Source organism: Penicillium arizonense (assembly GCF_001773325.1).
Source record: "Penicillium arizonense strain CBS 141311 chromosome Unknown PENARI_contig034, whole genome shotgun sequence".
Taxonomy (NCBI): domain Eukaryota; kingdom Fungi; phylum Ascomycota; class Eurotiomycetes; order Eurotiales; family Aspergillaceae; genus Penicillium; species Penicillium arizonense.
Genome location: NW_019173311.1, coordinates 17,683 through 37,442, shown reverse-complemented (window position 1 = coordinate 37,442; position 19,760 = coordinate 17,683). Strand labels below are relative to the sequence as shown.

The following is a 19,760-nucleotide window of genomic DNA, read 5'->3' as shown; positions in this document are numbered from 1 at the left end:
CTAAATTTCGAGTAAGGGCATCTACATACTTTCACAAATCTCTGGATCTGCATAACCGCCCGCCCTCAGCAACTACCCAAGCCTCACTCCCAACAGCTTTAAATGCATAGAAGATAGAATGAGGATCATACTTCCGCTTAATCCTGAGTAATTTGGCATACTTATCCCCATAGAAAGCCTGCTGCCAGTCTATCTGATTCGGATCAGCTTCATTCAAATAAGCACCGCCACCAGGAGTAAGCCTCTCCAACGGCGGCAAGAGAACGTCAGTAATGGTCTGCTGCCTAGCAACATTTCGATCCCAGTCCGTATAATTGAAAGACCTAAATCAAGATATTAGTCAACATCAACCGTAGTGGGAAGAAGATCGATTAAACTGACGCTCCCATCACGACACTCATAAGAGCATCTCGCCACGCTGGATTGACACTATTATTGGGGTAAGCCACGCGCGAGGAATTGACCATAACCCCTGATATTACGAGACCTGTATCCTTTTCAACAATTTCGCGGAAGGCTGATACGACCTCGGTGAGGTTTTGCTGCACCACTGATCGGGGAATGAGACGGCCGCCGAGGAGTTCGTCAGTTATATTTTCTGGTGGGTTCATCTTTTGATAGGCGTCATGGAATGTTGGGAATTCTTCGACGTAGTAAGCTGTGAATATCGATAGTATTAGCATTTGCGTTTCGATAATTCTGGTTTCATACGTACTATACTGCATGCCGTTCTTTTTGAAAAATCCGATCAAAGGATCGAATAAAGAGTTGTATAGTGCTTCCGTCCCACGCGGGATCGTAGTTGGAGTTGTTGACATGGAGTTATTGGTCAACCACCAAACACTTGCGCCTCCTGCATCACCTATCGAAGGCAAAAGAGAAGTAAACATCTCTACTCCCGCGAAGAATGTCGCTCTGGAGATACCCGTATCCGAGAAAGAGAGATTCCCGGAAACAGTCTGTAACTCCGGATAGGCTTTGCTCGTCATTGAAATGACAACACCGTATGTTCCTCCACCTCCACCTGAAAGGGCCCAATAGAGGTCAGAGTTCTGAAAAGGAGAAGCAACAACCAGTGTTCCATCGGCGAGAACAGCCTCCCATTCCAGAACTTGATCCGCAGCAAGTCCAAATTGTGATACTAACTGGCCATGGCCACCTCCTTGGGAATACCCGCCTGCCAGGCCAACAGTTGGGCAATTGCCACCAACGACCACTACACCGGCTCTTGAAGCAGCGGAGCTGGCTTCGAAAGATTGAACGCCAGCTCCTATTTTCATGGCTTTTCCGGTATAGTATGATGAGTTGTAGTCCACAATGGAGATATTCTTTATATGGTGCATCCAGATACCAAGTGCTCCAGCTCCAGTTGATTTTCCTAGGAGATCATGACCCGTGTTTCGAATGACAAGTCTGATATTATGACGTTTGGCGAAATGGATAGACTTTTGGACATGTCTAGCTTCAGTTGCGTTGACTGCATATTGGATGTAATTGCCAATCGTACACGGTACATGTTTTGGAGAGAATGGGTTGCAACTGTTGTTTGTATATGTGGATGCCATGATTGACGAGGATGTTTCATAGTGTGTTGCTGGGAAGCCCCAATCCGAGTGGAGTTGGGCACATTGTGTTTTGTTGTATGGCGTGAATAGATCGAGGTGACATGGGCTGGCTATAGGAATTGTTGCGATCAATTTACCCCCAATGGTCGTATTGAAGTGATCCCATCTGTCGTCATTTGGCCAACATGAATCCTGTGGCATGCAGCGACAGACAGACGAGTTTGAAGAATTTGCGATTGACAGACCATTTGTAATTCCAAACAGAGTAATCAAAGTGGCGAGAAAACGTAGCCACGCGATCTGGACACTCATTGTTGTGATGATCTGACTGAGCGAACAGCATTCCTCCGTAAACAAAGGTTATATACGTGACCTGGAGCACAACCTCAGACCCTGGACACATTTCCAATCACGAAACGTGGCCCTGACTTCAGACATCAAAAACGTGCGTAATTGGTGCATCTGCATATTAGACCCTGATATACACGGATAGTACACCGAGTCGAGTAGCAAGGCCTGCCATATGTAGCTGAATCCGCAATTCTGACTCAGACACCTGTCGCGTGGGGTTCGGGTCCAAATGCCGTCCTTCGCTATTATGCCATTAGGTGGGCAAGCTGGAAGCTTCTGTCAGCCTTGAGTTGGCTGATACTTGTGTAACGCGGTTTAGGACAGTACATTCATGAAGGTTTTCGGGTAATGAACTGATGGTTTGCTTGTATGTGTAAAAATAGATTGCATAATATTGATCATTGCGCAGCTTAGAAAGTAAATACTAGTTGTTTTCACAATACATTTGGTCTGGTTTGTTTGGCTCGGAGTCTGTGGGCGTCATATTTGTCCCGCCAATTTCCGAGACGTAGAATGTGTACCAATAGACGTATCATCTCTAACTAAACATTCAGTAAGCGCTAAGCTTCACTCGTGTATACCTTCATGCAGTCAAACATCAGGGAAGTTGAAACTGTCACGATCTGTACTGTATCCGTCTAATTGGAGGTGTAAATGACTCTGTATTTCCATTACCCCTATTTCTCGCCATTTATGGGTCCATTCTAGTTACATAAGCTATGCCGACGGATCATCTATAGACCCGGTTTCATGCAGTATTCGTAAGGTAATTGCGACACACCCCTTTAGCGGCCTCACTATCCCATCCTAAGCCGCTGTCAATGCCATTTACCAGCGAATCTGCTTCAATTTAGGTCATTCCTTCATGACCAGGTGCTCAATTTCGACCATCCGCAAGAGTTTGACGAAGCTCGCATGCTTCTGCCGTGAGAGCAGCTTCGTCAGGCCATCAGCGACCATTTTTGCTATCGGGACCTAGCGTACGGCGACGCGTCCCGCCTTCACTTCCTATCTCAGCTAGAGGTAGTGAATATCGACATGCCTAAGCTTCGTGTCGAAGCTAGCATCGTCGGTAGTGATCAGACCAATAGCTCTTTCATTATCGTATTCGATGGTAAGGACGTGCGATGCCTCAAAGCCCACTCGGTCAAGCAGTCTTCTCCACCATTGGAGATACTTGCCGGCTTCAGATAGACCGAGAAGCTCTACCTCGGTGGTTAAGGTTGTCACCGTCCGCTGCTTAGTGGCCTTCTAGTCTATAGGTCCTCCGTAGACCTAGCAGATATACCCTACAGAGCTTTTCCGGTCTACATAATCACCGTATGATGTATCGCTTGCTAGCTATACTGAGTCTATGTCTACCTCCGCATTATATTCGATTGCTAGGAAACGGGTGGTATAGAGGTAGGTGATAGCTCGATCGACGGCTCGGTGGTGCTAGGGTCCTAGATTCGTTAGGAATTCAGCCAATTTACTAGTTGCCTTAGCGGCATCGGCTTAGGTAATCGTGGTAGCGTATCCTATAGATCCGACCTTTTGCTAATATAGGTGTATTTCTTACGCGCTTACGATACCTTCATACGGCTTTAGGTCTTCGATCGGTAGCGGGGTTAAGACGGGAGGTCGGTCTGTGAGGTTATAGCGAGTTACTACGCTTATGAGATAGCTGTCTTAGCAAAGCCATAATTTCTTCGCCTACCGGTTCCGAATAATACGTATATTTAGGAACTATTCAGCTTCTCTATGGTTAGTAAGCTCCTAGTGCGATTCGAGGTCCCTTTCTAGCTAATTAGCTCTTCTCTCCGCCGTCCGATAGCTTACTATTAGTATGTCATCGACGTAGAAGAAGACGATAATTCCTTCTCCAATAAAGACGTATAGGTCTTTAGGTGCTTACTTTAGACCTAGCTTGCTAAGAACCTCTACTACTTCCTACTACTATAGGCGCAGTGAGATTCTTAGCCCGTATAGCGCTTTGTGAAGCTTCTAACACTTTCCTAGCATCTCAAAACCTTCCGGCATCCTAGTGTATACCTCCTTTTCTAGCCTACTATTAAGAAATACTGTTATAGCGTCCCGCTGTCTCAAATTTAGGTCGAATGCTACTACTAACGAGAAGATCATTCGCGCGGTTCTAGCTACTAGCGTTATAGCCCTCTTTTCCTCTAATATAATTGTCTCGAGGTCTCCTCTCACGCAAATACGAGCTTTGAATTTAACTAGGAAGCCGTCCTAGTCTAATTTATATAAGAAGACCTATAGTAGCGGCAAGACCTACTTTCCCTAGTCCTTTAGACGATCTACCACCTTATACGTCTCTTTCTCTATAAGAGAGTCTATTTCTCTGCGTATAGCGGCTAGGAAGCCTTGTTAAAATAGGTGATTCATAACGTCTTTCTAATACTTCGGGGGATTAGGTAGATCGTCCCGATAACGTCTTATTAGCTTCTCCGCGTATAGGGCCGCTATAAATACATAGAGGAAGGCTAGGGGTTCTTCTATAGTAGCGTACGCGAAGGCATCATCCCGTTTTGCTAACCTTCTTCTTAATCTAGATACAATATTTGCCTTATCTAGATCGCCGTTGATGTCTCTTAGAGCTAGTTTTCTTAGTGCTAGCTCCGCTTATAGCTATACTTTAGCTTTATCGTCTAATTCACTACTTTCCTAAGCTTCCTAGGTCGCTTACCAGACCTCCTAGGTTGCTTACTAGGCCTCCTAGAGCTAGTCCCTAGCCGGTATTTCCGGCGTCTCTACCCCCTAACGAGCTATAGGAGGTTCTTATTCACGTGGAGGTATCAGAGGTAGTGGAATTTCTTACGGAAATACGCCTAGGAGGACCGATATAGGTTCAAAGCGGTAGTTACTAGGTATATCGTACACCCCTTAGCGGCTTACTATATAAGATGCTTTCTTAGCCGAAAAAGCATCTCTTAGCGGAGTCTCATTTCTTGATATTTCTTCCTTAGCATTTTCACTAGCCCTTACTTCTTCGGTATTACCATCGACCCTTGCTTCTAATTCGGGTGTCTCTTTAGTTATAATAGATGCCCGAAATACTCTCTTAGCCTCCGCTAGGTCTAATTCCTACGGGTCCTTTTCCAATGGTATTAGAATTAGCTAAAAGGGTTAAAAACCTAGTGCGTATCGACGTGATTTATCGAATACGGCGTCCCTAACTAACCTAACCTTTCTATGCTAAGGAAACTATATTCTCTAGATATTTGCTACTATATAGCCGACTAGGAAACCGACCTCCGCGCGTGGATTTATCTTATCCGATTACACTTACTTTTCAATACGGCAGTAAGCAAGGCTTCCGTATAACCTAATATTCGATAGGTTGACCTTCGGAATAGCTTCGCCGGTAGCAAAGCTCTTACGGACTTCGTCCTATAGCACTACCTAGCGGTTCTCCTTAGCGAGGTAGGTTAGCGTCCGATTTAGCAGCTAGACTGCTGCTATTACTACCTCCGGCTATAACTCCTTCGGGAGCTTTCTTTTAAGCATTAGCATCCTTATACGTACGATAATGATACCCCCTACTCTCTTGGCGTATCCATTTATTTCTAGATGCCCTAGTGGACTATAATAGACTACAATGCCATCCGATATCAGACTCCGTTCTAACACCCTTCCTACGGAAGCTTCATTGTCATAATAAAAGGCTTTGATCGGTAGGTTCCACCAATTTTTGGCTAGTTAGACGAACTACATAATAGCTTACTAACATTTAGGTTTCAGCTTATACGTCGTAACCTAGTGGAACCTAATTCCTTCGACGTAAAAATAAGAGATCCATCGATACTTATTATAAGAATAAGGAAGTTGAATTAGGTCGAAGTGTACCCGTCCGAATCGGCCGAAGCTTCGTCCGATTGGCTTTCTAGACACTTATCGATTCGACCTTCCTAGGCTGTATATCTCGTATATAGCCTTAGATGTTGCTTCCTCCTTATTAATAACCACTCCCTCGACCATTTTTAGCATCTACTTAAGAGTTATAGGCTATATATAGGCTAGACGTCGATGCCATAGCTCTATTAAACCCTTTTCCTACCTTAGTGCCAAGGATACTATATTAGTAGTGATCTAAAAAGCTTCATTAGGTTAGTCAAAGATCTATAACCCGTGCTGCTTCCTAAGATACAAGCTAATTATAGGGATACCCTAGTGGTCCTAGATATACCCTTTAGCTTTAGACTATTTACCACCCTTTTCTCGCAACCTAGCGTACGATACTAGGTTAACGTGGAACCTAGGTGCGTAGTAAGTATTGCTTAAGGTGATAATCTTCTCTTGCCCTAATATCGGGTCCGCGCCGGTGAGCTTCACCGTCCCTCGTCTAATAACGGCTGTACTACTATCTCCTATTACGAGAGCTTCCTTTACTGGCGTGAGGTTAACGAACCAGCTTCTCTCATTATAGACATAGACGCCGGAGCCGGTGTTAAGAATCCATCGGTTATGAAGTGCTAAGATAGCAATTTTTAACCTAATTTCCTAGGTTAAAAAGGACGTATTTCCTAGGTGTAATTAGACGGCATTTGCTAGCATTTTTGACGATTTTTCAACAGTTTTTTCGATAGTTTCATTGATCTATTTCCTCCATACTGGGTCGGCCGATAGAGCTTTCTCCATTTTTTAGAGATTTTCCCTCTTTAGCTAGTAACCGTCGGGTCGAATTGCTTTATTAACGACCTAGCAGTTAGTGAATTAATGCTTTAGATACTTATTGCCGTATAGGCAAGGTCTTTTATCGAAAGGTATATCTTCCCTTAGCTTCCTAGAGTTATTTCTTGCTTCCTAATAACCCTATTAAGTGGAGAAAGACCCCTTTAACGCTAGTGGCTGTGATGCTTCTAATAGTCCAATTTCCCGATATAGGCCTCTAAAGGACTCAATTAAGTCCTAAGTGTTGTACGAGGCTCCATTCATCACTATCTCTTAATATTTTGCTTGCCACTAGATTGGTAAGACCTCTTTGACTACTTATAGGAAGTCCTAATTGGCGCTTTCGACTTTAGGAAGCTAGAGACTAACTACTTGCTGCCTTAGCTCGGTCCACAAAGCAAGCCATTTCTCGATATCTCTAGTAGGTTTTACGGTCGAGAAAGCTCTCTATTGTATCCGAATTTCCTCCTTAAACGCGGGCGTACGCGCGAACCTAGTCTTTAGATAGACTAGACGGTCATACGGGGTGTCGAATTCGAGGACTACGTCACGGAGACTGCTATCCACGAAGGTGATGATATACTTATTCACTTCATTAAGGCCTTTCCGCTACTTCTCCCAGCGGTTAGCTCCAATTTTGTAGACCTCTAAGAGGTCTCTCCAGTCCTTTTTAGCCTCCGTATTCGCTTCTAGCGGATACTTAGGTTCCTATAGCTCTTTCAGAGCCTTCGGACGATAGGCTTCATCGGTGTTAGGGTTACAAAGGTCCTAGACGGTCCGATTCATTGCGAATGCCCTTATCCTCTTATGCCATGCTCGCCATTGTGACGAGTCTTTCAGTTTGTCACCCTTCAGGGCGGAGAGCATTGACGCCGTCTCCATTGTGGACGCTGCTTCTAGCGATGAAGCAAGGATCCTACGAGATGGTTGGATAGTAGGGATCGAAGGGATTCAGGGGTCAGGAAGTCTGCTAGATGCTTTCTGGACCTTTTAGCTTGCGAATAGCTTCAAGGATGATAGCAAATGAATTCCTAATAGGTGCGAACCGGGCTCATAACTGTCACGATCTGTACTGTATCCGTCCAATTGGAGGTGTAAATGACTCTGTATTTCCATTACCCCTATTTCTCGCCATTTATGGGTCCATTCTAGTTACATAAGCTATGCCGACGGATCATCTATAGACCCGGTTTCATGCAGTATTCGTAAGGTAATTGCGACAGAAACTTGACACCTGATTCTGCCTGAATCTTGGAACACAAATAAGGCTAACCATATTGGGAAGGATCGACAAGCGAGTACGAACCAAACCTTAAATGACTCGATGACACCAGTTGACGAGTACGAACGGGTATGAACGTGGAAGGTCGGTTACATCATACATGCAGTGCTAGTATAGATCTGGTGAGTTTGCTACTTTATAAATAAGGCCTTCGTCGTGTACTTGCGTCTGGTACTGCAAGTACTATCACACAATCATCATGCATTTACTTTCAACATCAGCCGTCGCCTCTACATTAGTCTCTGCTATATGCCTCGCGGATGCAATCCAACCTCCCACACCTCTCTCCCCATGGAGCGGCTGCGTTCCATATGGGCCACTTGTGCCTCGTCCAACCGATCTGGGGAAAGCTAAAATTATTCAGGATGCAACGGCAAACCTGAGTCAGGCTCTTGACGATGCTTTAGCTGGAAAGATAAAGGCCGGCTTTGACGTGGACCAAACTTCGTTTTCAATCGGATTCATATCCCCACAGAAGGGGAACGCAACTCTTGCACGCAGTGGCCTTATTTGGTCATACCATCACCTTGGGAAGAATAATGTGAACGGAACCAAGGTCGCCGATGAAAATTCGCAGTATTTGATCGGATCGGTGTCCAAGTTGTTCACAGACATTCTGCTACTGAAGTCAAACATCAATTTGGATGACCCTATCACCAAATATTTACCGACTCTTCAGGGAACTCAGTCGCTGATCCAGTGGGACAATATCACCCTCTCGGCTTTGTCAAACCATTTGGCAGGAATACCTGCAAATCTTCGTAAGTAAACATACAGCATTGCATTAGCCCTTGCTGACTTGAACTACGTTAGCTTCATCGTTCGATTACTATTTTCTGCATTCAGCTTACGAGCAGCTTGGGTTTCCTGTTATTAGCAATGCAAGCTACCCACCATGTGGAGTAACAGGCCTCAACCGCGCATGCAATCAAACACGTATGGATGCATTGTGGCAGACCTATTGCCGATTGACTGACATTGGATCAGAGATACTTGAAATGATGCGCAGTGCTCTGCCTGTGCAGCCACCCTACGGCCAGCCAATATATTCCTCTGCAGCTTTCACGCTACTTGGTTTAGTTTTGGAGTCCCAAACCGGCAGAACGTACAGACAGATGCTAAATGAAACATTATTTGGTCCGCTCGGTCTGACAAACACGGGTGTATCCCCAGGAATATATGAACCAGCCGTTATTCCTCCTCTGCCTGCTGCGGAGCAAGGATGGGGAGCAGATTATGGAGCCAATGCCCCGTATGAAGATCATCAACTCCTGTTTGTCATATTCTAAGCTAACCAATATCCAGAGGAGGTGGCCTCTATTCTTCTCTGAGCGACCTTTCAATTTTGATGAGCAGAATCTTAGACTACACTATACTCGATACCCCAGACGAAGTTCGCCAATGGCTTAAGCCACAGTCAATGACATCTTCAATTAACAATCTTGTTGGTCGACCATGGGAGATACAGCGAACAGAGAATCTAGTACCCGAAAATCCACACACCGTCGACATATTTGCGAAAAGTGGAGGTGCATCGGGCTATGTGGCCCAATTTTCGGTGGTCGACCAGTATGGAGCTGGCTTTGTTGTTTTGACTGCGGGTCCAAGAGCAGCGCCGACTGCGTCGATCCTCAACGAAGCCATCATCTCAACTCTCATCCCTGCGATTGACTCGGAAGCTCGTCGACAGGCCGAGCGATATACTGGAACCTTCGCTCCTGTGTTTTCTATCAGCACAGAAACAGCGGACCCAGACTTTTCCCCCAAATTAGTGCTATCCATGGACAACGGAACAGGAATCAAGATAGACTCCCTAACAAGAAGCGGATCTGACATACTGGGAGGTATCCAAAAGATCTGGGCCGCAGTTCTGCCCCAAGTTGGGATTTTGAATCCAGATATGCGCATCTACCCAACTGAAATCGAACGAGTAGCCGAAGGCGAAGATGGTGTGGTCCTTCAGGACTGGCGAATCAGCTTCGATATCGTGCCCTCTGACAACGCTGCTATTACCGATCTGCCAGGACAGGGGAAACTGTCGAAGATGTGCTCCTCTTGGCAAACCATCGACTGGCTCTATTATGGTGGCAAATCACTCGACCGGGTTGTCTTCAAGGTCAACCAGACTGACGGGGCTGTACTTGGAGTTAATATTCCGTTTTTACGAAGTGGGCTGCTTGGGAAAATGTGATATTTTCGTGCAAATACGGTACTGGTTGTCTCGTGGCGCTGTGCGGGTTAGGCGCTGTGCTTCCTTGGTTGGATTTTCCCGAGATGAATGGTATTCGGTTCGTATCGAGGACGCTCTGCCAAAAGGTTTAAGGTGGCTTATACTCACGAGCGATATGATGGACGATGAACAATTTCAATGGACAAATTCAGATGTTCTAGATTTGTTTCAACGCTGGCTTGAAGATAGGAAGAATTTGACACCTGACCTGCAGGGCGTCCAGTTTCACCGGACTCAATCATTTTATAAGCTCTGGGGCCCTGCTGTGAAAAAGGACTGCGTTGACCTGGGTACCCGTGCTGGGATTTTTCAATTGTGGTTAGTGGAGAAACTTGAACGTAGCTTCATTTGTGATGGTATCTCGACGTGCAATAGTTAACTCGGGCCACTGGATATCAATTGGCTACTGATACCGACATCGCCCAGCCACTTGCGAGGGAGTTTTGATCCCAAATTGGAGGATACCTCACTCTAAGTAGGCGCATACTCTCCTTATTACAAACATTACATAAACAGACCAAGGAATCTGCCAGTTTAGGTGAAGTAACTGCTAAGATCACAAAACAGGATCCGTATAAATCTCAATAGAAGCCTCATCCACGAAGTTTTTCCATCCCGGAAAGCGCGCCCGGGGTATTATTGATAGCCGGTCCCCTGCTTGAAGTTTTTTCATCCAGCGCAGGTTTTGATCACTTCGGTAAACGATCTGATGATGCGTTGCGTCTTTGGATGCATGGATATTTGTCATCAATCGAAGGTCCTCTCCTTGGGCGATATCATCTCTGCCCGGGGGCCTTGCAATGTCAAGATCAAACCAGGTCCAAGAATTCCGGTAGGTACCATAATCTGCAGGATAGCTACTCCATCCTTGGTCATGACTCCAGATATCGATTTTGATCTCTCGAACGGGGAACCGATCACCTTGAATGGCTTCGGATGTCAAATATGGAGTTCCTTCCCGACAGTCATTTTCCGTAAAACCTAGTTTATCCGTTCTATAGGCTTCCGAGCGAACCCAATATTGGGCGTATTCTAGGACCTCTAAGACGAGTTCGGAAGGTAGCCGTCGCCGAAGGATGTTGAGAACGGCGATTGCATCTTCTGAGTGCCTGGGGTAATATGGATCGTCTTGATAAAACGCGTCTGACATGGCCCCAGTCGCGGAGGTTACTGTTTGAGCTATGGAGTTTGATGCGCCCATTGTGAGGTGCCTCCGATGGTGGGGCTCTTGAGGTGAGGGGTGGTAGTTTGGGACCGCAGGCAATGAAATGACGACCCGGCGGAAGAATAGTGGAGAGAAGAGAAGGTGAGCTGCATCAATTTTTGTGGCTTCCCAAGATGTGCTGTTGTGTTGTATTGACAGGAGGTCAGAGGCTCAAGCCCCACCTGTCCTGGCTTGGCATTGTGGCCTGGATTTGATGGCATTTATGAGCATCGATTCGACGGTGCGTTAACTAACTAGATCGCGATAGAAATCTCTAAGATGATTGACTGCAGACTGTCTATATGTGTATTCGTAGAGAAGTAGAATCAGAGAATACGATGACCTGGTACGTTAGCTACCCTGTCTCTGCGTTTCATAAATTTTGGTGCAATTCTTGATATCCATTACTGCGGTCGGGCTTCCAGCAACTTTTCGTTACCGACCCGAGGGAAACGTTCGGAAATCGCTACAGCACCCTGGCATTCTAGCTCCCAGGATTTGAAGCCCGGATGCAGGAAAAGCAGTATGACCTGCAGTGCATGTCAGGGATGGGCGATCGACTTGGCAGGGAATTTGCGGAGCTCGAGGCAGAATATCGTGCGAGTCAACGGATGCCGAACTGCGTGATTGAGGCCAAAATGGTGGCAGCTGAGATTTACTCTAAAGTTTACGATACGAAAGTTGTATGGAAGTTGCTCTGACTAGTCCCGAGATTTCTCTTCGCGTCGAGGATGCCATCAGACACATCCTTCAGCTGACCACAATCAGTGTGAAGATGATTGATGAGGACCCCGAGGTAAGGGACTTCAAGGTCTCCATTCTAGATCAGGTCAATGTGAAGTATGGACCGGAACAGGCCGCTGAACTAAGGAATGAGAAGAAGTATATCGAACTTGAAAATCGTATTTGTGATTTCAGTTGTCTACGCTTGGGTTTGTGTGTATTTTTCGCAGAATTATGGGGTGTCAAGGTGAAGAGTGTAGAGCTTTTATCTTCCAATTGGCGCAGCGAGTTATAGTCTACGTTTTTGCACAACAATATTAGATGGAATGTTCGGTATTGGTGATATTTGTAGTGTTGAGCAGTTCCTGAACGGATACTCTGAGCCAATTTGATAGCCAGCTTTCGTCCCTCGATCCCCATTATATCAAGCAGGGTGCCTTTCAGTTAGGATGGTATGATGAGGTCCCTCCTCAATGATGATCATTACCTCATTCAGTCAATTCATATGTCTTTTCGTACGTAGTCGTTCAAACTTGGGGAAATATAAATGAAGCACGGGGGCAAAATGTAGTATCTTTGGGTGACCGATGGAGTAAAACCGCTTCGAGTTCAATGCACATTGGAGCCAAAGCTAACATTCTCTCAACACGTCCTCAGTTTAGCCCCGGAGTGGACCATATTATGTTTACATATCCACAATGCTTATCTCCGCGGAAGAAAAATCACATTTGCTCCGCCGTGGGGTCACGCGCGTCGCGGACCTCGATTGAATGTTATCTGTCGGGAAATTTAATATAAAGCATCGCATGACTCCGTAACTGTATGAAAATACATCTTTGTGTTCCCTTGTTCGCTGCAAAATTCTGATCATGGCGGTCGTCGAGAGTGGGACACCAGGCCACCAGCGAGACGAGACGAAAAAGTCTGAGACTCTTGTCAACGGCAGAGATGTCGAAGAAGTCACGACTCATTCGTACCGCCCTCGCAGATGGCAGAGCAACACAACAATTATCAGTTGCGTAAGTCGGGTTACCAAGATTGTAAACGCTATTGTCTTGCTAACTTTTCTAGTATATTGCCAACTTCAGCGATGGATTCCAAAATACCCTCGCTAATCCTACCAATGTCATCTTCAAGCAAGTGCTTGGCTCCGATGGGTACTCCTCTGAAATGAAGACGCGAATCAGCAATTCTCTGCTGGTCGGTGCTATCCTCGGTGTTGTCGCCCTCGGATACACATCTGATATGTTCTCGCGACGGGCGGGATTGCTGTTCACTTCCTCACTTGTGGCCATTGGCACATTGATGTCGGCGCTGGCTCTTCAGGTGCATCCCTCGGGCAACATGCTATGGTATTTTGTGGTTGTTCGTGGTATTGCTGGATTCGGCGTCGGGGGTGAATACCCTCCTAGTGCGGCAGCTGGTATTGAAGAAACGGATGAAGTCAGTATTCTAGCCTCCTAGTTCTTGTTCTTTGCTAATTTATTAGGTCATGCGAAAATATCGCGGTCCAATGTTTGTTTCCTTTACAACATTGATGGCTACCCTCGCCGGTCCGATCCTGATGATCATCTACTTAATCACACTGATCGCCAGTGACAACAACCTCATCATCGCTTTCCATGCGATTTACTCCATTGCAACTATCCTACCAGTTGCAATTATTATCCTCCGGATTTTCATGGTTGACTCGTCACTCTTCCACTATTCCAACCTTACACGCCAGCCTAAATCACTTCGCCTTTACCTTCTCCTGGCTAAGCGATACTGGTGGAGACTGTTGACAACATCACTGGCCTTCTTTCTATATGATTTTATCAACTTCCCGAACAGCATCATGTCCAGCACGATCATCTCGTCGCTTGTCAAGGATCACAATGTGCGGACCACTGCCATCTGGCAGGTCATTCTAGCAGTGCTTCCAGTTCCCGGTGTTGTAGTCGGGGCTTGGCTCACAAATGCCATTGGACGGCGTTGGACCGGTATATTGGGCTTCGCAGGCTACGTGGTTCTCGGTTTTGTCATTGGCGGAACCTATACCAAGCTTTCCCAGAACATTGCAGCATTCGTTGTTCTGTACGGCTTGCTGCAAGCATTCGGCCACATGGGACCAGGTGCTACAATTGGGCTTATCTCATCCGAGTCTTTCCCGACTGCTATGCGTTCCATGGGATACAGCGTTGCGACAGCCTTTGGCAGAACGGGCGCTGCAGTCGGAACACAATGCTTCACCCCCTTGCAGGAACATGCCGGTAACAGCTCCACTTTTTACTTGGCTGGAGGTGTTGCCATCCTTGGAATGATGGTATACTACTTGCTGCCTGAAAGTGGAGAGTTGGACTTGGAGAAAGAGGACAAGGATCTCAAGGAGTATCTGATCCAGCACGGTTTCACGACTGATGTGAAGGAGTAGATAATGTTCACGACAAAACATAGAGCATAGATCGTAGATCAATCTTAGACGATAGATACCCGGCGGTTGGATGAACAGTAATACATGTCATGGTAACGAGCAGCAGAAAAAGAGAGTTTCAATCTCGAAGATCAATCCAATGCTTGCACAACTTGCGCCCAGTCGCCAAAGCCATAAGCTCCTGGCACACTCTCCCCATCAAACAAACTCGCCATAACGACTCGGTCGGACTGTTCGCCTTCCCATGGCTCTCGGCCATGCTGCGCAATGGTATTATCATATACCAAGACATCGCCTTCCTGCCAACGATGCAGCACCCGAATCTCATCCGTAATCTTGGCCAGATGCGCAAGGTATTTGTCAGGGATAGGCGTTCCATCACCAAAGAGCTGCTGCGTTACCTTCGTGCGTGCCTCAATATCACTCTGCGCTCTTTTCCAGTATGCTGCCAATCCACTAAACAGCGTTGGCAGGTTTGTCTTCTGCTGGGTACGAATCACAGGTAATCGGTGCGTGAGAACGAGTCCATCATCAGTCCATTCCCACGTGGTATGTTTCCCTCTGCCATAGCGCGCAATCTGAGCCTCAATCTTCTTTCGTTTAGTCTCCTCGTTGTCACCATCTCGAATTTCTTTTCCAAACGCTTGGCGAAGAGTTGACCCGCCTTGGTATTGCCTTTCTACCTTATAGGTGACTCTGCTGAGAATCCCCTTCTCCGCTAGCTCGTCCATAAACTCTGGGATCTCTTGCTGAGCCCGGTGGAATAGCTCCAAGGAAGAGGATATGGGCGACTCGCCACCTTTGTTTGGAGCGCGATGGCCATAAAAGAATATATATTCGGGCGCATGTGGTACCTGAGGTGATTCGTTGTGGTTATAGATCAACACCTCCTTTGGAGCTTCATTGGCTGGTGCCACGTTCGGCGCGAGAAGTGGTCTATCGACTACGATCCCGATAATTTCATGGGGCTTGTATCCGAAGGCGTGCGCGAATTTGCTGAAGTCCTCTGCGTTGTGGATTGGCAGGTTGCGGAACAAGAGAGTGCCATGTCGCGCGAGCTTCTCCGTATATATGCCCTTATCTGCTTGAAGCGACTTTATTGTATCCACTACTTCATCAAGACTTGGCTTGGCACCTTGCTCGGGACGTAACGCAAGCGGGATAACAGTATTCCTAGGATGCGGTGGTCCGAGGGTACGTTGGTTGGAGGATGGTAGCTCAAAGGGCTCAAATCGGGTGAGGGCAAATGACGGACCTCTCAACTGGAGCTTTTCAACCTGTATCTCGGCCGCGGTTGTCATATTGTCTTCAATTTTAAAGGGTAGTGATAAGAGGTAAGAAGATATCGCCCATTTGTAGTTGAGACCATAACCCCTCACCTGCACCAAAGTGGCTGAAGGTTATTGGATCATCCTTGTTGATTGGTGATACAATGTGCCTTTCGAGGCATTTATTGACTCATTACTTATTGCCAAGGTATATTAGTATTATGCCATGCGCGTACATCTTGCGTGCTTGTCTGGGCAACATCCCGCTATACCTCGGGCTAAGTTACCCATATAAAAGCCCTGTGTATGGCTTTTGCTTGGGGCTGTTAATTGAAAGTTAACAGGATCTGCTTCTTGTATATCTTTTGCAGGAAAGTCGCACAATCATGTCATCATCCTCGAAGGCAGAACCAGAAGCAATATCTAACATTGCGAGGGTGGTCGAAAGTCAAGATGAGCAACTACCATCTCGCCCAAAATTCTTCTACAGCACACTGTTCCAAATATTAATCGTGGGAACGTGTGCATTCTGCGCCCCTGGAATCTGGTCCGCAATGAATGGCCTGGGTGTGGGCGGATCCCAAAGCCCTGACTTGGTCAACGCTGCCAATGCCTTGTTATACGCCTTTATGACAGTAACTTGTTTTGCCGGCCCTTGGATCACCAATGCTATCGGATTCCGGTATACTCTCGCGCTTGGGTCAATTGGATACCCGCTATACGCCGCGGGTCTCTATCTCAATAATCGCAGTGGTGCCACCTGGCTGGTGTATTTCGGCTCAGTGACTTGTGGAATCAGCGCTGGCTTTTTCTGGAGTGTTGAAGGTGCCGTCGCGACAGGTTATCCTGAGAGCCACAAGCGTGGTCGGTACATTGCGACATGGTTCACCTTTCGCAATTTTGGAAATATCATTGGTGGTGCTGTCTCTCTCGGCATCAATCATTCAGTTAATCACCGAGGCCAGGTTGGGTACCAGACGTATCTCGCATTCATTGCCATTCAATGTCTCGGGTTATTCTTTGGTCTTCTCTTGTCCAACCCTGAGAAGGTCCAGCGAGATGATGGAACACGTATTGAGGCACCTCGGGGCATACATTGGCGTGAAGAACTACGCGCGATGTGGCGGCTGCTGAGGAGTAAATCCATTCTCCTCCTCGTGCCCCTATTCTGGTATTTTGGGTGGCTCCAAGCATACCCAGGCACATATCTCGCGACATACTTTACTGTTCGCTCGCGAGCACTCGGGAGTTTCATGAATGCGGTCGTCGGCACACTTGCGACCTGGCTGGGTGGCTCACTGGTTGACCTGCCCTGGTTGAAAAGTCGAAAGCATCGGGCTGTCGTCACATTCACGCTGATCGCGATGATGAATAGCGCAACCTGGATCTGGGCTGTGATTATCCAGAACGAGTATCGACACACCAACCCTGTCCTGGACTGGGAGAATCAACGAACCTTCGGTCGTGGGTTTGGACTGTACCTCTTTGAGCGCATCAGTCAGGCACTGGTCGAGAATTATATTTACTGGTGCATTTCGAATCTTTCAGATTCACCTGGTGATCAGATTCGATACAGTTCATTGTTGAGAGGAATCGAGACTGCTGCTGTCGCGGTTGGGTTTGGTGTGCAGGCTGTGCCGACTGCGTTGATTGCCACGGCAAGCATCAATCTGGGGTTGTGGTTTATTGCGTTGCCATTCAGCTATTATGCCACTTTGCAAGTCGTCCGCAGATTCGAACTCTTAGAGAAACGAAGTGATGTGGGAAGAGAAGATTCTCAGACTTCAAGTCAGGGGGAATAAAGAACTGAGTTGCTAACCCGAACCGAGAAACAGAATTTAAGCAAACGTTATAACAAGGTCACCATTTTAATCCACAAATCTATCTTTGTGTTCCACATCGAGAATATGTGTCGTATAGGAAGTCCCCATAATTATTCTCCTCAACTACGTCCTAAGATTGACACGCATCGAGTTTGGTAGGCCCACCAACAATATATACATCCTTGATGTGGTTCAAGTATCATACACTTCAATCGGCTATTTAGAATTTCCACCACCAGTGGATAAATGTGCAAAATCGGACAATGATTTCATCGCGGATGAAACATGAGTTTTAGTGTATAAGTTAACTCAAGTCCCTATGCAACCGAGGGGCGGTTCGACGCAGCCGATCACCGACGCCAAGACCTGGAATCGGCTATATGGCACCCCCAGACGGGGTATATATTCCAACCGAATACTCAAGCTCTTTCACATACCAAATACAGTTGCAACAATGTATCGCTCACAGTGTCAGCGGGCTCTGCGGTCGCAGCGACTTGCACCCTTAAGAGTCACATCATGCCGGACCTCGCCTTCCCTTCAAGCTCGTGCGGCCTTCTCCACATCGCGGAGCCGCGACATCATGAGTATGACCGGCTTTACAGAGGAACAACTCACAGTTCGTGAGGCCATTTCAAATATTTGCTCCAAGTTCCCCAACACATATTGGCAGGAGCGGGACCAACAAGAAAAAGATCCCAAAGAGTTCCACGCTGCTTTAGCAAAGGATGGATGGCTCGGCATTGCTCTACCCGAACACCTCGGAGGTGCAGGTTTAGGTAAATTAGCACTCGTCGAAATATGAATTTTCGAGAAATATTGCTAATTATTAACTAGGTATCTCTGAGGCTACAATGATGATGCAAACTATTACACAATCTGGCGCAGGTATGGCCGGTGCCCAGGCTATCCACGCAAATGTGTATGCCACGCAGCCATTAGCCAAGTTCGGCACCAAGGAGCAGCTCGAAACCACGATTCCAAACATCATCAATGGCACATGGCGGACGTGCTTCGGTGTGACTGAACCAAACACAGGCTTGGAGACCCTTAAGCTCAAGACCCTCGCCAAGAAGACCGACGATGGCTACTCTGTTACCGGTCAGAAGATTTGGATCACTTGTGCGCAGGTCGCATCGAAGATGATCCTTTTGGCCCGGACTACACCCCTCGAAGAAGTCAAGAAGACGACCGAGGGTCTCTCCATATTCTGTATTGATATCGACCGCGAGAACCCTGGACTGGATCTGCGCAAAATCAAGAAGATGGGTGGACGTGCCGTGGATGCCAATGAGGTCTTCTTCGACAACTATAAGATCCCCGCCAACACCCTAATTGGCCGTGAAAACGATGGATTCAAGATCATTCTTCATGGCATGAACGCCGAGCGTTGTCTTCTTGCAGGCGAGGCTCTCGGATTGGGCTACGCTGCTCTGGAGAAGGCTTCGCAGTACGCAAAGGACCGTGTGGTATTTGGACGACCGATCGGCCAGAACCAAGGTGTTTCCCACCCTTTAGCTGATGCATACATGAAGTTGGAGGCCGCCAAGTTAGCAACTTACCACGCCGCAAAATTGTATGACGCCAACGATAGATCGGTCCCCTTCCACGAAATCGGCGTGGCATGCAACAGTGCTAAGTATCTGGCCGCAGAGGCCGCCTTCACAGCCTGTGAGCGGGCAGTGTTGGCCCATGGCGGTATGGGTTATGCTATGGAGTATGATGTTGAGCGGTATATGCGCGAGTGCTTTGTGCCTCGCATTGCGCCCGTCAGTCGGGAGATGATTCTGAACTATGTCAGCGAGAAGGTCCTTGAGCTGCCGAGGAGCTACTAGATATTTGTTTACTTGAAGTAAATATAAAGCCGTACATACCGTACCACCTGTCCAAGAAGCATAAAGACATGATTTATTTAGCCATGTATGCATGGCCTACTTCGAGTCATGGTGTCAATTTTAGGATGTAGCAATCGCCGTAGCTCACAACATTATTGTAATATTCGTAAGCAAGATTGGCTCAGACTGAAGCCATTGTACACCGAAATTGAACCCAAATACCGTCTCGATGTAGTTCGGCAGTTTATGCTTGTTATGCAGATGACAACGAGCCGCCTACAATTGGTCGCCGCCGGGTGGTGGGGCGCCGGGGAGGAGGACTCAAACTCCGATCTTCCTAAGCTCCCGCCTTTTATTTCTTGCTCCCCTCCCTTCTCCAGATTTTTGACTCA

At 47.0% G+C, this 19,760-nt stretch overlaps 9 protein-coding genes across 9 annotated transcripts; 5 read left to right on the top strand and 4 right to left on the bottom strand.

The window, feature by feature from the left end:
* Nucleotides 1-31: 31 nt before the first annotated feature.
* On the bottom strand, nucleotides 32-1,565 carry PENARI_c034G07316 (uncharacterized protein; the record flags this gene model as incomplete). The annotated part of the gene is made up of 4 exons (XM_022636724.1): nucleotides 32-323; nucleotides 382-658; nucleotides 716-862; nucleotides 926-1,565. The coding sequence occupies 4 exons, from the start codon at nucleotides 1,563-1,565 to the stop codon at nucleotides 32-34; spliced, it is 1,356 nt and encodes a 451-aa protein (XP_022483439.1).
* A 1,368-nt stretch (nucleotides 1,566-2,933) lies between these two features.
* On the bottom strand, nucleotides 2,934-3,600 carry PENARI_c034G01917 (uncharacterized protein; the record flags this gene model as incomplete). Its single annotated transcript, XM_022636688.1, has 4 exons — nucleotides 2,934-3,167; nucleotides 3,279-3,353; nucleotides 3,486-3,544; nucleotides 3,567-3,600. The coding sequence occupies 4 exons, from the start codon at nucleotides 3,598-3,600 to the stop codon at nucleotides 2,934-2,936; spliced, it is 402 nt and encodes a 133-aa protein (XP_022483462.1).
* A 4,471-nt stretch (nucleotides 3,601-8,071) lies between these two features.
* On the top strand, nucleotides 8,072-10,063 carry PENARI_c034G08567 (serine hydrolase domain-containing protein; the record flags this gene model as incomplete). The annotated part of the gene is made up of 4 exons (XM_022636734.1): nucleotides 8,072-8,633; nucleotides 8,686-8,808; nucleotides 8,860-9,124; nucleotides 9,178-10,063. The coding sequence occupies 4 exons, from the start codon at nucleotides 8,072-8,074 to the stop codon at nucleotides 10,061-10,063; spliced, it is 1,836 nt and encodes a 611-aa protein (XP_022483399.1).
* Nucleotides 10,064-10,658: 595 nt separating this feature from the next.
* Nucleotides 10,659-11,303, bottom strand: PENARI_c034G03290 (uncharacterized protein; the record flags this gene model as incomplete). Its single annotated transcript, XM_022636698.1, has 1 exon — nucleotides 10,659-11,303. The coding sequence occupies one exon, from the start codon at nucleotides 11,301-11,303 to the stop codon at nucleotides 10,659-10,661; it is 645 nt and encodes a 214-aa protein (XP_022483451.1).
* Nucleotides 11,304-11,944: 641 nt separating this feature from the next.
* Nucleotides 11,945-12,289, top strand: PENARI_c034G06324 (uncharacterized protein; the record flags this gene model as incomplete). Its single annotated transcript, XM_022636718.1, has 3 exons — nucleotides 11,945-11,989; nucleotides 12,061-12,238; nucleotides 12,285-12,289. The coding sequence occupies 3 exons, from the start codon at nucleotides 11,945-11,947 to the stop codon at nucleotides 12,287-12,289; spliced, it is 228 nt and encodes a 75-aa protein (XP_022483422.1).
* Nucleotides 12,290-12,898: 609 nt separating this feature from the next.
* PENARI_c034G09921 (uncharacterized protein) lies at nucleotides 12,899-14,442 on the top strand (the record flags this gene model as incomplete). Its single annotated transcript, XM_022636741.1, has 3 exons — nucleotides 12,899-13,048; nucleotides 13,101-13,472; nucleotides 13,519-14,442. 3 exons carry the CDS (start codon nucleotides 12,899-12,901, stop codon nucleotides 14,440-14,442), a joined length of 1,446 nt encoding a protein of 481 aa, XP_022483455.1.
* Nucleotides 14,443-14,573: 131 nt separating this feature from the next.
* On the bottom strand, nucleotides 14,574-15,743 carry PENARI_c034G11059 (uncharacterized protein; the record flags this gene model as incomplete). The annotated part of the gene is made up of 1 exon (XM_022636746.1): nucleotides 14,574-15,743. The coding sequence occupies one exon, from the start codon at nucleotides 15,741-15,743 to the stop codon at nucleotides 14,574-14,576; it is 1,170 nt and encodes a 389-aa protein (XP_022483427.1).
* A 353-nt stretch (nucleotides 15,744-16,096) lies between these two features.
* Nucleotides 16,097-17,512, top strand: PENARI_c034G05205 (uncharacterized protein; the record flags this gene model as incomplete). Its single annotated transcript, XM_022636707.1, has 1 exon — nucleotides 16,097-17,512. The coding sequence occupies one exon, from the start codon at nucleotides 16,097-16,099 to the stop codon at nucleotides 17,510-17,512; it is 1,416 nt and encodes a 471-aa protein (XP_022483392.1).
* Nucleotides 17,513-18,116: 604 nt separating this feature from the next.
* Nucleotides 18,117-19,368, top strand: PENARI_c034G01986 (acyl-CoA dehydrogenase family protein; the record flags this gene model as incomplete). Its single annotated transcript, XM_022636689.1, has 2 exons — nucleotides 18,117-18,312; nucleotides 18,371-19,368. The coding sequence occupies 2 exons, from the start codon at nucleotides 18,117-18,119 to the stop codon at nucleotides 19,366-19,368; spliced, it is 1,194 nt and encodes a 397-aa protein (XP_022483444.1).
* Between the last annotated feature and the right edge of the window lie 392 nt (nucleotides 19,369-19,760).